The following is an 18,187-nucleotide window of genomic DNA, read 5'->3' on the forward strand; positions in this document are numbered from 1 at the left end:
TAAAGATCTTGTGGATTTGTGTCATCTATAATGCATGTGGTACTTGGGATGTGGCAATCTACAAAATGGTCTTGATTCAGATTGCAATTCACTCATAATTTACATTATATTGGCAAGATGCAATTTCCTAATTTTCAACACAAGTTGATGTGAAACTTTCCATATTTCAGTGCAATTCTGCTCTGCTCAATTTGCCACTTTTTCAACACATTATTTTGCAAATCATTGGGCCCCAGTTATTGAGACTTACATCACATGTCATCCTGTGCTACATAATTGATATGGATCTGGCTTGTATTGTCCATATGGAATCAGATCCAACATTGTGTGTAGATATAGGCCAGATAAACACATCCACCTGCTCCCTGTATTAAATGCCTCATATTTACTCTATAATACAGGGTGTCCCTGAAAGAACTGTATCATCGGAAACCTAATTGTTTGGGTATTTTAATGCCACAACTGAACATAACTAATTAGTAACTGGTGTGGTTGAGTATGAATTTTGACAATTGACCACATCATTTGTGAAATACAAGAATTTTACGAAACTCCCTCGTCTTCAAACCTTTCCACGGATTCAAATATCACTTGATGATCTGTATTCGGAGTGCTAATCACTGCGTATCATTAGCGCACGAGGCATCTATTGTCATTGACAGATATTTGAATCCATGGAACTGGCTGAAAATGAGGTACATTGTAGTTTTGTAAAATTCGGTTATTTCAAAAACGGAGTGGTCAATTGTCAAAATTCAAAAAGTATGTGATAGCTGATATATTCCTCAACCACATCAGCTATTTAGTTATGTTTGGTTTATGCGGTAAAATACCCAAAAACGTTAGTTTCCGCCGATACAGTTCTTTCTGGGACACCCTGTACATCAACATGTTCTTGTCTGGACAGTTTGATCACAATATAATATCTATAGTTTTATTAGTCTCCTTTTTTCTCTTTTTTTCTTTCTGTCTTTCTCCTTTCTCCTTTCCTTTCCTTTCCTTTCCTTTCCTTTCCTTTCCTTTCCTTTCCTTTCCTTTCCTGTCCTGTCCTGTCCTGTCCTGTCCTGTCCTGTCCTGTCCTGTCCTTTCCTGTCCTGTCCTGTCCTGTCCTGTTTTTGCAGCATGTAATTTCCTCAAAATTAATACATTTTCTTTAGGCCAACAAGGAAAAGAAATGATTGCAAGCGTGAAACTATCCAAAATCTATGTCATACACAAAATTCCTGAAATGTTTATGCATTCTTTACAGTATGTGTGACTTGAACTACATTTTCCCGCCTAACATAAAATAACCATGTCCGTGGGGTATGCTACAGAGATAGCAGGTTGTGAATCTAAATATACCAGTTAGAATTACTGTACATAAGAGGTTAAGATATATTGAGATGCATTGGTATTTTGACATAGGCCACTATATGATGCACAACAATTAGCACCATTTAATTAGATTGATAACTTTTCCATCTGCTATCTTATTTATAGATCATGTATGAAACCAACCGATATTAACAGATGCATGAAGCTGTTATGTGACATATTATGTATATTAAATATGAAATCACTAGACATCAGTTATCATTCTAGGAACTTTGGTTTGGACCAGGGAAATCTTAGTGGCAATGTGTGTGATGTGCAATAGACATGGAAAAAGTGACAATTGTTTGTTGTTTGTTTAGCAAATTTCCAGAATTTGTGCAAAATAAACTTCATTTTGAACACAAATGAATTCATTGAACATTAGTGTATTTTTAGGATATTTTTTCTGTCAGATTTGGTTCATTTTGTTGTAAGTTGTCAGAATACCACCTTCAACCCCTCCCCAGGCCTACATTCTGATTTCTGATTCTAGGAGTTTGGATTGGTTTGAATTCACACATTGAAATGGCATAAGTAGACTTACATAAAAAAGGGATGCAAGAATGTTACAGTGACAAACAAAGTTTGAGGATAGGCAACTTCACACAACAATCTTAGGACAGTAATGTCACAGTTATAGTAATACACTTTCTAGGCCTTTATTTTTAAGTTGTTATTGGAATAGCATTTATATTGCGTTGTCATACGTAGTACTCATAATGATTTTACAGTATATTATATGTGACACGATCAAGGGAAATGAGTGGGATGTCGCTAATATTGATTTTGAGATATTGGCAAAGAAAGTGTTAAAATTCTTTTGTTTTATATTGTTTTCAGCTATTGATAAATTGACGTAACTTCACAAAGAAAAGTCATATCAACATGGGGTTTTCAGTTTCTAAAAGCTCCAAATGTCCTCTTTAGAAACATGTGTAAAACTCATTTTCGACCAGGGCCGACATGTGACTCATTCCCCTTGATCATATCACATATTCTCTCATAGCCTTTGAAGGTTGTATAGAGCTAATTAGTAAAGCTGGTAAAACTTAATTTTATGTTACCTACACTGGCAGTAATCATTTTTCTGCTTTGAATGGTGTGGTGGGCGAAGTCTTTATAGTGATATGCATAATTTGTATATGTCAGCATTAGTTTTACGCTCCTAATATTATTATGGTTAGCCCTGTGTAATACACATGTTAGGCATTGCTCTGTCCTCATCTTCCTGTATTCCACTGGTACAGGAGTTTCCACAGCCTAAATCAAAGGAGACAAATGCAATTCTGTTACACAACAGTTAGAAGTACAGTCCAACCTTTCTTATCCAGACCTCTTTTATATGGATCTCTTTGTTATCCCGCTGTGAAATCTTCACAGGAAAACATGATTTTGGTGATTTAACACCTTAATTCCATGATCTGAATGCTTAGAATGAAATATCTATGTTACATAAAGCACTCGAAAGTCATCTTTTAGTGCTATTAGCCCATGTTAAACCAATCTTTTGTTGTAACAATTTCAGTCCTTGGAACTTTCAATGCAGAATTACATGTAATTCACTTATCCGGATTTTTCACTTATCCGGACAATGCTTGGTCCCATCATGGCTGGATAAAAGAGGTTGGACTATATATATTTAGGATGCCCTTTTTATTATCTTTTCCCATTATACCTATTCGATACTTCTTTATAGCAAATGTTGCATACTGCAATATATTGATAACAACATATGCTTGTCCCATTATCTGCTTCAGTGCACCTCAGGATGTAAATATGGTAATGTTTTAACAATAAGTACTTCATTGACCATACTTGCACACTGGTAATAATGACTGTAATCTGTGTTAGAAATAAAGCAGACCAAAAGCCAGTTAAATGGATGAGGTCTGTAGATTTTTAAACCTTGGCTATTGAAAATATTGGCTTCATGCTGTTTCCAACACTACTGATAAATAACCATCGAGATGTGATCAGTTTTTTATTGAACTGAATTGAACATTATGTATCGCTTTTAAAATGTTAGTTCGGGCACGTAGAAATTGTCTGGGCCTTTATATTTGATATCTAAGAGCTGTAATGGGATTTTACATGTTTTAATGTTTTTACATTTGTGAATTTATGGTTCTTTACTCTAGACCTATATATACAGTATTAAAAAGAAAGTAAATTAACACATTGTTATGAGTCACAGCAGGTGCTTGGAGCGTGAAAAGGACTTAAGGTTATACTAAACTTTGTAATGATCGATCCAGAATGAGACTGCATGTAGCCCCCTTTAAAATTATCTATTTCTGGAAATAAATATCGTGAGAGAGAAAACATAAACTACGCCTAAAAGCTGAAAGTGTACTGGTTATTATTATGCTTGAATTTTCCACTTGGCTCAAAAAGAAATGTACTTTTCAAACATTTCAATTTTTTTTCAATATTCGGAGCATAAAGATTTTTGGGAACACGGCCATAATTTCTCAGTGGAAGTGGCGATTTTGTTGGGAACTACGACGACATTACAAACAAGTCAATAAAAGAATGTGCATATTCATTCTTGATATTGCTTGTCTCGATTTGTTTTAGTAAGCTTACATGTTTGCGAATTTGAAGTAAAATGGCCTCCACTTGTATGTCGTTTTGTAACCAGTAATAACAATTCCGTGCACGATTTCATAGACAAAATTCTGACCTACATTATTTCTATAAACCCTCTTCTATATGCAGGTGCTATTTAAATTTTTATTTCGATAGCAGAAAATTGAGATATTTGCTATTTTTCCGACTCGCTGCTGTCAAATTGTCTAGTTTCGCGATAAAAAGATACAGCGAAATCAATTTTTTTAGAACCATTTCACCTCGTTTGCTCGTGCTTTGAAGTACAAACTTCAAAATTGATATAGTGATTCTATATTTCAAGCTGCGTCATACTGTGTTTTTCTTACCTCTGATTGTCGCTGCTCAAGGCCAAAATTCGAAATTTTTTGGACAAAAGTGACACTCTCATTTTTTTTAAACACGCTGTTTACGTTATCTGACGGGCTCTATTTGCCCGATAAAGTGGTGTTGCCGAGTTTGGATTTTAAAATATTTAGGTATTTTCTAGCTTAAAATCTAGCGCCAATGAACCTGGTGCATGGGAGGGAAAATGTGGGGGGTAGTTAGGGCGAAAAAAAATGTGCACATTTTCATGCTTGCTGCGCTTGCAACAGGTTTAAGGTATGGGTATGGAAATTGGGGATCCCAAAAATTGGCATATAGGCCTAGGCCTATGCAAAGGGGGTGGGGCACAGTTTTGGCAGGCCAAGGGGGAGGGGCCACAAAAATTTGGCAGTCCAGGGGGGTGCGGACAAGCGATTTTTGGCTGGCCGAGACGGGAGGCAAGCGATTTTTAGCGAGTCGCTTGGAAATTTTGGCTTATAATTAGTAGGCTAATACAGGTAGGCCTACTGATTGCACAGCCTTTCGAGAAAGCAATTTTTGGCAAGCCGGGGCGGGGAGGGAATAAATTTTGGCATGTCGAAAGGGAGGAAGAATGACTTTACCTAGCACACATTAAAGGGGCATTTCGTGATCCACAACCTCATACAACCCCATAGGCCTAGCTACGTCCTTTCTCACAAGTTAAGATTTTTATACCACTCATCCCGCTCTGGCCACATGTTTAGGCATTTTCACGCAGATCAATTCGTTAAGCAATGGAAAATATTGCCAAATTTGAATTTCGTTTTAAAAGCCTACTCCCCATTAAAAAAACCCACTAATTTTGGGGGATTAAAAAAAAGTTCTGTAAAATGAAACAAAAGGCTGCCTCAATCCTAATTAGGGCCTATTCATTTAAGGCCAGGCCTTCATTTCTGAAAATAGCGGGAGCTCAGTTAGTCACTGTACTCAGGAGCTTGACAAGGAGCTCAATTATATAATATCAATATTAAACCATAGGAGCAGCTCAATAAATGCCATTGGTAAAATTATTAGGCCTCACGATATTTTATTTGACTGTGATCCTATATACACTGTATATACCTTTAAAATTTCTAAAATTGGTGGAATTGAACAAGCTCTAAATTTCTCATCGTCCAGCATAACCAAGGGCAACTGGGGTGGGTGGGAAAGCCCCTAGCTATGGCCATACCCGTAGTGGCGGAACCAGAATTTTTTAGCGGGGCATGGGGGAAGTGAATTTGAGACGGGCACTTGAAATCATCATTTTGCACTAAATTGCCGCAAAAAGTGGAAAATTACATAATTGTGGGGATTTTGCCTAAAAACTGGGTGGGAAAGAAAAAATATTGGTGGAAATACTGCCCCCTCTAGCGGCGCCACTGCATATCCATCCATGATGCTAGAATGACGGAAGTTCTGGCGCATGGAAATTCAATTTCAATATCACGAGTTTTTATCAGGGATTTTACCAAGGGAAGGCGATAGGTGTAGGATTTTGCTGATATACCAGGCAACCCGAGAAAGGAACTGAGGTGTGGCTAAATAAGGAGTGTTCATTATAAATATTTTCCATTATCATACTTTCGACGCCGAGAGCATAATTATTTGAAGCGTACATTGAAAGAGAAACGGACCTGTCTCTGCTTAGCTCGGGGTTTTCGCAACTGCGCGCTGCGTGCTGGACTGTTGTAGTCCCGGGTAGTTGTCGAGTGGAAATGGGAAATTTATGAATGAACTTCCGCAACTTTGCAACATCATCACGCATGGCGGCGTAGCTGGGATTTTTTGAGGGGCCCAAATCCACCAAATTTCCCACTGGGGGCGGGGGCCCAAATAGACAATTTTTGCCAGGCTTATTGATAATAATCGTATATGGTAGGCCTATTGAGCTGTATTGCATATCGTTTGGATTCCCCATCTCTCTGCCCCTCCTCTCACCCTCTCTTTTTCCCTCTCCCCCCCCTCTTTCCCTCTTTTTTCCTTGCACTAGGGGGGGGCCCAAATAGGCAATTTTGCAATTGCCCCCCCGGCAGCTACGCTTACTGTCATCACGGTAGACATCGCGGTAGCCTACAACTACAAGAAAGGTTTACAGACAAATATAGGCTTAGGTCTAGTAGGCCTATCAAAATGTTATATTTTTATATTTTCTGGTGGACTAGCGGAGAATATCATGTCATGGAGGTCCCGCCGCTGGGTTGGGGGGGGTCTCGAGGCATTTTGGTATGCCTACCCATGCTTGATTCCGGGAGGTTTTTTAGCAGGCCCGACCATTTTTTTTATAACTTCACCTCGGGCGGGTCTCTTCAAAACATTTGTACCGCGGGGATCAAAGTCACCCACATTTGGCCTAATTTGACGCTTTTTTAAGGGCACTTTTGCCAAAATGCGCCCAAAAGTTGGTCTTCGCTGTAAACCCACCCATCATAGTCGTTGAAAAGGTAGGCCTACTCCAAAACTGTGGCACATCCACGAACCCGAGGGAGAGACCTCCAGCGGGTAAAAACACACCTCTAAGCGGGACCAGATTTATAATTTAAAATAGGCCTACATTTTGGAAGCCAGTCATCACGACAAAGCGGGCCATGGTAGTGTTAATGGTAGTAACACTTTGATTTTAGGCTTAAATGATGAGTGTAGGCCTATAAATTGCAAATTTGCACACACCCGGGGAACCTTCTCAAGTTGGTTTGGGTAAGGATGTGAGGCTGTGACTCCGAAAAACTACGGTACGACTGATTTTAAACCAAATTTGAATAAAACAGACCCAAAATTGTATCAACTTTTGGACTGAAAGTTTTCGCAAATTTTTACTTTTTCGAGAAAATCATTGAAAAATACCATTCTTAAACCTAATTTTCAAGACACTGAGGGTCAATAAAATCATGGCTAAAAATGCAACAGAGTCTAAACTAAATGGCTGAAAATGCACCCCAAATCTGCCGCACATCCCCACGACACCGTATTTCACCTTATAGATTTGGAAAATTGTCATAATAAAATAGGCCCGAACTTATCCCAAATTATCCCCGAAAAAAAATTTTTGCAGGTGAGGTTGGAGTCTTATTATTTTTATTCTCAGAGAGGATAGGGGTTGATATTTTAGCAGGGTACAGTTTGTCTTGTTTTTGTTTTGTTTTTGACGTTGAAGTTCCAGATTCTTTTTTCATATATTATTATTCATTTATTATTTATACCCTGTACGTGGGGAAAAAGACACACGACAGCTACAGAGAGGCCACGAAAAAACTCCTGTGAAGTGCATGAAAATGCCCAGAAAATGTGCCAACCGAAACACCCGAACAGGAAGATAAAATAAAAAACAAAACCAAAAACCCAGGAAATTTCCCGAAATAAGTTTCAAATTCTTTGTCCCCCACTAAAATATATTATGAACACTCCCTTATGAAGTCTGCCCTCTTCCGGCTATTCTGGTAGTAGGCATTGACAATTACTTTCATATTTTTGAAGCATGTTTGAACCCGATTTGTTCTCTATTCACATTTTTAACGTTGCAAGTAACATTTCAAGACCTATATTTGTGACAGGTATTTAATTATCTTGCTAGAGATGTGCCTAAAGTTGAAATTCAATATTTCGGATCGCAAAGATCGAGAGATATAAAGTTGCTGAATATCAGTTTAACACCATGGATCATATGGGCGTCTTATATGAGCGATTATGATAGCTAAGCAAAATGGCTGGGAGGCAGGTTGTATAAATACTACATGAATATTCATGAACTATACAGATTCCATTCTTCCCTAATAATAAAGATGTCACTCACTCTCCTAGACGCCAGTTGCTTGGCGCTTGTAAACAAATCGAATAATAGTGCTTGACAAGAGCTAAAAAAATAGGCTAAAAACACATTTTCACACATTTTTCCGGATTTTTTATTTCACATGATAAGTAGACATATTTTCTTACGTATAAGGTAATAATATATTTTTTCTGGAGGTAAAGCCCTTCAACACTTTGTTTAACCTTAAATAAACATTATCTTAAATAAGGAGCACATGTGCGCTATTTTAGCTCAGCAGACACTCAGAAATGTAGAATAAGATATAAAAGCAAAGTTCTGCAATAAACTATCTTACCTTGGGCTCTGACAAATATGTGATTTAGAGGCCATAAAACTCATTTCATTTTTTTTAATGTTCAAATCTATGATTTCCTGCCTGCAAGGCAAAATCAATTTATTTCACAATTTATTTTAAAAATGTCAAAAATTAAGGAACAAAAAAGAATAACCATTGTTTCTTTTTTTATTTTTACATCAACCTGGAATTGCCCTGGCATTTATGAAGTCAAGAGACAGCTAGTCTTAATCAGGGCCGGATTTACCTTTTTGGGGCCCTGGGCCAGGGCAAAATTTGGAGGCCCCCAAACGCACCGTGAGGAAGGCATGTGCACTCAAGTGGCCAAGTTTTGCACGCGAAGCACACGAAAAAATTCTATTTTAGACTATTTTAGCTCAATTTGAAGCTGAAATTTGTTATAAACAGGCCTGTGTGCGTGAAGCGCAACAAATTTTGTAATTTTTGTACCCTGTTTTGGTCCAAAACATGGTGTTTTTCGGCTAAAATGGAAGATGCACATTGCACAAAGCAATTTTGGGGGCCCCCAAAATTTGGGGGCCCTGGGCCGGGGCCCATCTGGCCCTATTGGTAAATCCGGCCCTGGTCTTAATCCACAGAAGAAAGCAGTTTCCCCTCACATACTTGTCAAGGCCCTAATTTTACCCAACATGACATTTGGCAAAGTCAGAACATCTGATCTGGCAATGGGCTATTCCATTTAAAATCCATACACCCCCTTTGGAAGACATGACCTTAATCTCCCACACAGGATGTGTAGAGATTTCAAATGGAGACACCCATTCAGGTAACCCCATTTGAAATTCACAACCCCTGTGTGGAAGATTGAGGTCATGTCTTCCACAGGGGGTGTAATGATTTCAACTGGAATAGCCTAATCATGAAGCTTCCTCTCTATACTCTGAACTTGCTATCAATCTGTATTTCTTATGTCATAGTTTTAAGCAAATATTCATCATAAAATTTGTTACCATTCCAATTTTTCATACTTCAGATGAAAATGGTTGTCACGTTCTACACATCCGAGACCGCCTTCGTAACATAGCAGACTTCACACACATCACAGTAGAGGCAGTACATCTGGCAATGGATTGGTTGGAGGAGCAGAGTGATGTCATCAGTACAACAGAAAAGCATTACATAGCTTTGACTTGAGAGAGGCAGAGACCAAGATGGGCAATCCTAGGTAGGGTTGAAAAAGTCTGCAAAGGAGTTGAGGTGTGGCTGTCATCCATGTATGCTGATGGTGCAGGTATGTTTGAGATGTGTTTTCAGATGTTAGTGTTATACAGATTTTAAGGCTCATTTCTGTAGGAAGTACATCAAAAAGTTAATCTCAGAAATATGTTTACATGATATGAATCTTGTATACAAACTTGCAAATATGGGGGTTTGCCCTTTTCCACAAAACACATCTACTAATATTAAAAATTAATCTTTCATTTCCAGTTAAGACAAACTAACTGATTGCTTTTTACTGCTATATAGTAACATTGAGAAATTCAACAGTAACTGTGATCAGAGTTAGTTAAATACTAAATTGGATCAGGGGTAGTTCAACAGTTACTGTGATCAGAGGTAGTTCAACAGTAAATGATCAGGGGTAGTTCAATAGTAACTGTGATCAGAGGAAGTTCAACAAGAACTGATCAGGGGTAGTTCAACAGTTACTGTGATCAGGTAGTTCTACAGTAACTGACCAGGGATAACTCAACAGTAACTCTGATCAGAGGTAGTTCAACAATAACTTACCAGGGGTAGTTCAACAGTAACTGTGATCATTTGTACAACAGTAACTGATCAAGGGTAGTTCAACAGTAAATTTGATCAGAGGTAGTTCAACAGTACTGATCAGGGGTAGTTCAACAGTTACTGTGATCAGAGGGTAGTTTTACAGTAACTGACCAGGGTTAGTTCAACAGTAACTGATCAGGGATAGTTCAACAGTAAGTGTGATCAGAGGTAGTTCAACAGTAACTGACCAGGGTAGTTCAACAGTAAATATGATCAGGGGTAGTTCAACAGTAACTGATCAGGGGTAGTTCAACAGTGACTGTGATCAGAGGTAGTTCAACAGTAACTGTGATCAGAGGTAGTTCAACAGTAACTGATCAGATGTAGTTGAATAGTAACTATGATCAGAGGTAGTTCAACAATACAGATTTTAAGGCTCATTTCTGTAGGAAGTACATCAAAAAGTTAATCTCAGAAATATGTTTACATGATATGAATCTTGTATACAAACTCGCAAATATGGGGGTTTGCCCTTTTCCACAAAACACATCTACTAATATTAAAAATTAATCTTTCATTTCCAGTTAAGACAAACTAACTGATTGCTTTTTACTGCTATATAGTAACATTGAGAAATTCAACAGTAACTGTGATCAGAGTTAGTTAAATACTAAATTTGATCATGGGTAGTTCAACAGTTACTGTGATCAGAGGTAGTTCAACAGTAAATGATCAGGGGTAGTTCAATAGTAACTGTGATCAGAGGAAGTTCAACAAGAACTGATCAGGGTAGTTCAACAGTTACTGTGATCAGGTAGTTCTACAGTAACTGACCAGGGATAACTCAACAGTAACTCTGATCAGAGGTAGTTCAACAATAACTTACCAGGGGTAGTTCAACAGTAACTGTGATCATTTGTACAACAGTAACTGATCAAGGGTAGTTCAACAGTAAATTTGATCAGAGGTAGTTCAACAGTACTGATCAGGGGTAGTTCAACAGTTACTGTGATCAGAGGTAGTTTTACAGTAACTGACCAGGGTTAGTTCAACAGTAACTGACCAGGGGTAGTTCAACAGTAAATATGATCAGGGGTAGTTCAACAGTAACTGATCAGGGGTAGTTCAACAGTGACTGTGATCAGAGATAGTTCAACAGTAACTGTGATCAGAGGTAGTTCAACAGTAACTGATCAGATGTAGTTGAATAGTAACTATGATCAGAGGTAGTTCAACAATAACTGATCAGGGGTAATTAAACAGTAACTGTGATCAGAAGTACAACAGCAACCGATCAGGGGTAGTTCAACAGTAACTGTAATCAGAGGTAGTTCAACAGTAAATATGATCAGAGGTAGCTCAACAGTAACTGATCAGGGGTAGTGACTGTGATCAGAGGTAGTTCAACAGTAACTGTGATCAGAGGTAGTTCAACAATAACTGATCAGGGGTAATTAAACAGTAACTGTGGTCAGAAGTACAACAGCAACCGATCAGGGGTAGTTTAACAGTAACTATGATCAGAGGTAGTTCAACAGTACTGAGTAGGGCTAGTTCAACAGTAGCTGTGATCAGAGGTAGTTCAACTGTAACTGTGATCAGAGGTAGTTCAACAATAATGTGATAAGGGGTTGTTCAACAGTAACTGTGATCAGAGGTAGTTCAACAGTAACTGTGATCAGAGGTAGTTCAACAGTAACTGTGATCAGAGGTAGTTCAACAGTAACTGTGATCAGAGGTAGTTCAACAGTAACTATGATCAGAGGTAGTTCAACAGTAACTGATCAGGGGTAGTTCAACAGTGACTGTGATCAGAGGTAGTTCAACAGTAACTGTGATCAGATGTAGTTAAACAGTAACTGATCAGATATAGTTCAACAATAACTGATCAGGGGTAATTAAAGTTAAACAGTAACTGTGATCAGAAGTACAACAGTAACCGATCAGGGATAGTTTAACAGTAACTATGATCAGAGGTAGTTCAACAGTACTGATCAGGGGTAGTTCAACAGTAACTGTAATCATAGTTAGTTCCAACAGTAACTGATCAGGGGTAATTCAACAGTACCTGTGATCAGAGGTAGTTCAACAGTAACTGTGATCAGAGGTAGTTCAACAGTAACTGTGATCAGAGGTAGTTCAACAGTAATTGTGATCAGAGGTAGTTCAACAGTAACTGATCAGGGATAATTCAACAGTAACTGTGATCAGAGGTAGTTCAACAGTAACTGTGATCAGAGGTAGTTCAACAGTAACTGTGATCAGAGGTAGTTCAACAGTAACTGTGATCAGAGGTAGTTCAACAGTAACTGTGATCAGAGGTAGTTCAACAGTAATTGTGATCAGAGGTAGTTCAACAAGAACTGATCAGGGGTAGTTCAACAGTTACTGTGATCAGGTAGTTCTACAGTAACTGACCAGGGATAACTCAACAGTAACTCTGATCAGAGGTAGTTCAACAATAACTTACCAGGGGTAGTTCAACAGTAACTGTGATCATTTGTACAACAGTAACAGATCAAGGGTAGTTCAACAGTAAATTTGATCAGAGGTAGTTCAACAGTACTGATCAGGGGTAGTTCAACAGTTACTGTGATCAGAGGTAGTTTTACAGTAACTGACCAGGGTTAGTTCAACAGTAACTGACCAGGGGTAGTTCAACAGTAAATATGATCAGGGGTAGTTCAACAGTAACTGATCAGGGGTAGTTCAACAGTGACTGTGATCAGAGGTAGTTCAACAGTAACTGTGATCAGAGGTAGTTCAACAGTAACTGATCAGATGTAGTTGAATAGTAACTATGATCAGAGGTAGTTCAACAATAACTGATCAGGGGTAATTAAACAGTAACTGTGATCAGAAGTACAACAGCAACCGATCAGGGTAGTTCAACAGTAACTGTAATCAGAGGTAGTTCAACAGTAAATATGATCAGAGGTAGCTCAACAGTAACTGATCAGGGGTAGTGACTGTGATCAGAGGTAGTTCAACAGTAACTGTGATCAGAGGTAGTTCAACAATAACTGATCAGGGGTAATTAAACAGTAACTGTGGTCAGAAGTACAACAGCAACCGATCAGGGGTAGTTTAACAGTAACTATGATCAGAGGTAGTTCAACAGTACTGAGTAGGGGTAGTTCAACAGTAGCTGTGATCAGAGGTAGTTCAACAATAATGTGATAAGGGGTTGTTCAACAGTAACTGTGATCAGAGGTAGTTCAACAGTAACTGTGATCAGAGGTAGTTCAACAGTAACTGTGATCAGAGGTAGTTCAACAGTAACTGTGATCAGAGGTAGTTCAACAGTAACTATGATCAGAGGTAGTTCAACAGTAACTGATCAGGGGTAGTTCAACAGTGACTGTGATCAGAGGTAGTTCAACAGTAACTGTGATCAGATGTAGTTAAACAGTAACTGATCAGATATAGTTCAACAATAACTGATCAGGGGTAATTAAAGTTAAACAGTAACTGTGATCAGAAGTACAACAGTAACCGATCAGGGATAGTTTAACAGTAACTATGATCAGAGGTAGTTCAACAGTACTGATCAGGGGTAGTTCAACAGTAACTGTAATCATAGTTAGTTCCAACAGTAACTGATCAGGGGTAATTCAACAGTACCTGTGATCAGAGGTAGTTCAACAGTAACTGTGATCAGAGGTAGTTCAACAGTAACTGTGATCAGAGGTAGTTCAACAGTAATTGTGATCAGAGGTAGTTCAACAGTAACTGATCAGGGATAGTTCAACAGTAACTGTGATCAGAGGTAGTTCAACAGTAACTGTGATCAGAGGTAATTCAACAGTAACTGTGATCAGAGGTAGTTCAACAGTAACTGTGATCAGAGGTAGTTCAACAGTAACTGTGATCAGAGGTAGTTCAACAGTAATTGTGATCAGAGGTAGTTCAACAGTAACTGATCAGGGATAATTCAACAGTAACTGTGATCAGAGGTAGTTCAACAGTAACTGTGATCAGAGGTAGTTCAACAGTAACTGTGATCAGAGGTAGTTCAACAGTAACTGTGATCAGAGGTAGTTCAACAGTAACTGTGATCAGAGGTAGTTCAACAGTAAATGTGATCAGAGATAGTTCAACGGTAACTGTGATCAGAGGTAGTTCAACAATAACTGTGATCAGAGGTAGTTCAACAGTAAATGTGATCAGAGATAGTTCAACAGTTACTCTGATCAGAGGTAGTTCAACAGCAACAATCATACACAACCATCAAAATATATTCAACCAATCAATTGATGATGATTGGTTGGAGGAGCAGAGTGATGTGATCAAGCACAATATAAAAACATTACATTGCTTTGACTTGAGAGAGGAAGAGATCATGTTGGGCCATCCCAAGCAGGGTTGAATAGTTGGTGAAGGTGTCGAGGTGTGATCGTTATCCATCAAAATATATTCAAACAATTAATTTATGGTGATTTAAATATATATTTGACTGTGCAATGGACACTGCGTTCAAGTGTGTCAAGTCGGTGTGTCAAGTAAGAGTAATGCGGTACATGATTGAAATGAACAATCATACCACACCACACGATCGTCAAACACACTGTTGGCATGTTTCTAAACTAATTTCCAAAGATTTGTTCAGCTGGTAAAAAAGTCGATGCCATAAACTGTTTGACCCATTTCCTCTTTTATTTCTTATTTTATTTAACAGGTGGCAACCCTTCAGCACATTCACAGATGATACAGATAGGACAATAGAAACTACATCTTCCAAGAAGTGCCTCACTGTTCTGGAATCCAAAAGTATGTGAAGCATGGAAAGCACTTCCAACAGAAATGAACAAGACAAGGTGACCAATACTCTGTTGGGCACTGACACTAGACCCATCACCTCAATTGATTTGATTCACAAATATAATATGTCAGGGATAGATATAATGGGAAGGTTATCCAATTTGTCCATTGTGACCCAATATTCTGTTGTGCACTGGTCTCTTCACCTCCATTGACTTGAGTCACAAACATGCCAGGGATATATATATACTGGGAAGGTTATCTAATTTGTCCATTGTGACCCAATACTCTGTTGTGCACTGACACTAGACCATTCACCTCAATTGATTTGATTCACAAATATAATATGTTAAGGATAGATATGTGACGTGTCATGTCGAAATGAGACACTTTTGGGCAGGATCGTAAATGGAGAAATCGCCAAAAATCTGCCCAGGGGTGATTTTTTCACAATTTGTGTTTGTTGCGAATTTGTGAGGTTATTAATGTTAAAAATATTGTTAGATAGTTTCAGACCGAATATAACCGGCATCTTGTATTTTTGAGACATTTTTCAAGGTAATTCCTACTCTCAACATTGTCAATAATATTTTTAAAGGCCGATATGTCAATTTCCAATTTTATAATACCATAACTTACGAACTCAATATCTTCGCTTAAGAATGTCCGATTTCATTGGCGAAAATGGCGTTGTGGAGCAAAATATCTCTCTATTTAAGATTATGTAAAATCTGAAAATGATAACCTGCCCAAAAGTGTCTCCTTTTGACATGACACGTCACATATACTGGGAAGGTTATATTTGTCCATTGTGACCCAATACTCTGTTGTGCACTGACACTAGACACTTCACCTCAATTGACTTGAGTCACAAACATGCCAGGAACAGATACGTGGGAAGGTTATCTAATTTCCATTGTGACCCAATACTCTGTTGGGCACTGACACTAGACCTTTCACCTCAATAGACGTTTTCAAACCGATTCATTTCGATTAAACCCGAAGCATGAAATAATTCCGATCGTGTGCGCATAAAAAGTACCTCTTCAGCATCATGTACAGTACGAAGTTTAAATGTGTAAGAGGCATCATAACTACTATGAACTTTCAACGGTCCATTATGGATAAGAGAGGTACTTTTGCCAGGGAAACTCAATGTGCAATTAACCCTAACCCTACCCGAGGTTTTCTGGCTATCGGAAGGAAAGAAGGAGCGAAAAAGGAGAGAAGATGAAGAAGAAAGTCACTTGGCACCCCGGATTCGAACCTCGGACCCCTCGCATGCCACGCAGAAGATCCCCAGCATGTAGCTACACAGGTGGCGTTGGCCCGCCAGCGATTCCCTGGGTATATATGACTTGGTCTGATTGCGTCATCAAGTCCCGTGGAATGCATGCACGCAGAGTGGTTTTAATAGTGAGCTTTAGTGAGTCCTAGTTCTGTTAGGGTTAAGAAGGCATATAGGGAAAATATGCATGGTCACTAACCCTAACCCTACCCGAGGTTTTCTGGCTATCGGAAGGGAAAGAAGGAGCGAAAAAGGAGAGAAGATGAAGAAGAAAGTCACTTGGCACCCCGGGATTCGAACCTCGGACCCCTCGCATGCCACGCAGAAGAGCCCCAGCATGTAGCCACACTTTTCCCTGCGCATTCCCTGGGTATATGACTTGGTCTGATTGCGTCATCAAGTCCCGTGGAATGCATGCACGCAGAGTGGTTTTAATAGTGAGCTTTAGTGAGTCCTAGTTCTGTTAGGGTTAAGCGTGTGGTGGTTCTGTAAAAACAAAATTTAAGGCCAGTGTAATGGGAGAGAACATGGACCTTTTCGAGCATCATTATTTCTGAAGTGTATGTCAAAAGTATATAAAACTATACATTTTTGGAAAGGAAATGAGTCAAGGAATCCCATGGTGACGTCAGATTTGTTTAAAAATCTCGAGTTTTTGAAAAAATCACAAAAATTCACTTTTTACACAAATTTTTTTGTGACAACTTAGAAAAAAATCCGTTCGAGTAAAAAAAAAATCAGTTAGCTTTTCATAAAGAAGAGACATGAACTTAGGGAAGGTTTTTTTTTTTTTTTTAAATTCGTTTCTTTTTTAGAAACATTTTATATATCATGTGAAAAAAGCAATTTTGTCACTCTATTAAGCTAAAAATTGCACAGAATGTTGTATATTTTTGTTTAAAACAAATATTTTGAAAAAATGAGAAAACCTTCCCTAGGCTTTGATGTACTCTAAACGATAGTGCAAAAAGTTTACCTTTTGCTTGCATATTTTTCGAGTTATCTTGTCACAAAAATCGTGCAATATTGTCAAAAGTGAACTCTGAGAAATCGATGTTTTAGTAAAAAAATGTCAAAATTATGCACAAAACGTCCTTATATTTTAAAACGGTAAGACTTTCACGCTTGTAAAAGCTGTATCTGGTGCATGGTCTAAATATGCATCTTTTTGCACCAATAAATCTATAATGTCTGTTTTCATTGCGCCAAAATTCAAAATAATTAAAAAATCTAAGTGCCATTTGACTGCAAATTTTTGTTTTGTTTACACCACATTTGCTGGCGTGAACAACAAACCGAATGCGCCTAGACTGCGTTGGACATGCGCGTGAGAGTTGCTTGGCGTCACGCTAAGTTTAATCGCAGCGTAATCAAAATATTTCGCATTCGCGCATTTCTGACTCATTATTTCCCGCCAATTTACTAAGCTGTCTTGAGCCATATGACTTTTTAGAGTTGAAAAGAGTGAAACAAATCAATCAAAAATACAAGTAAATATTAGCAAGTTGTATTTTATCAGTTTCAAGTGAAAGAATACATCTTAGTGTTGATAAATATCAAGAAATCTCAAATTCGGGCGTGAACGAATGTGTCTTCCATTATCTGGCCTTAACTGACGAAAAATTACGAACATTTGATCATTTCTTTCCATTAATATCATTGTGAAAAACCAAGTAGCTGAGGTGTTAGCTAGAAAATATTTAAACCGATGACCCCATGTTCACATTGGCTAATAAGCTGTATTTATGCGCACAGAGGTACCATATAGTTCCTGACATTTCTTGTCCGTCAGTTTGACCCCCTAGGTTACTAAATAAATAGCATGGTTTTCCGAACTTTTCCGATCTTGATTTGAAATGGTCTATTGACTTCAGTCACAAACTGAGTCACAAACACGCCAGGGGTAGATATACTTGGAAGGTTATCTAATTTGTCCATTGTGATCAAGGCATTCAGTACATGACACAGAGAGTCTACTTCCAACCATAATATATAAACGAAGATGAGCATG

General features: G+C 38.3%; 1 protein-coding gene across 1 annotated transcript in view; it reads left to right on the forward strand.

The window, feature by feature from the left end:
* LOC140163767 (CST complex subunit STN1-like) overlaps positions 1-15,014 on the forward strand; it is a 40,710-nt gene extending 25,696 nt beyond the window's left edge. Inside the window, exons 11-12 of the mRNA XM_072187082.1 lie at positions 9,388-9,645; positions 14,806-15,014. Of these exons, the coding sequence (XP_072043183.1) occupies positions 9,388-9,548 (161 nt within the window). The 3' untranslated portion in view covers positions 9,549-9,645; positions 14,806-15,014. The remainder of the gene's footprint in view (positions 1-9,387; positions 9,646-14,805) is intronic.
* The last annotated feature ends 3,173 nt before the right edge of the window (positions 15,015-18,187 follow it).

Source organism: Amphiura filiformis, chromosome 11 (genome assembly GCF_039555335.1).
Source record: "Amphiura filiformis chromosome 11, Afil_fr2py, whole genome shotgun sequence".
Classification (NCBI taxonomy): Eukaryota; Metazoa; Echinodermata; class Ophiuroidea; order Amphilepidida; family Amphiuridae; genus Amphiura; species Amphiura filiformis.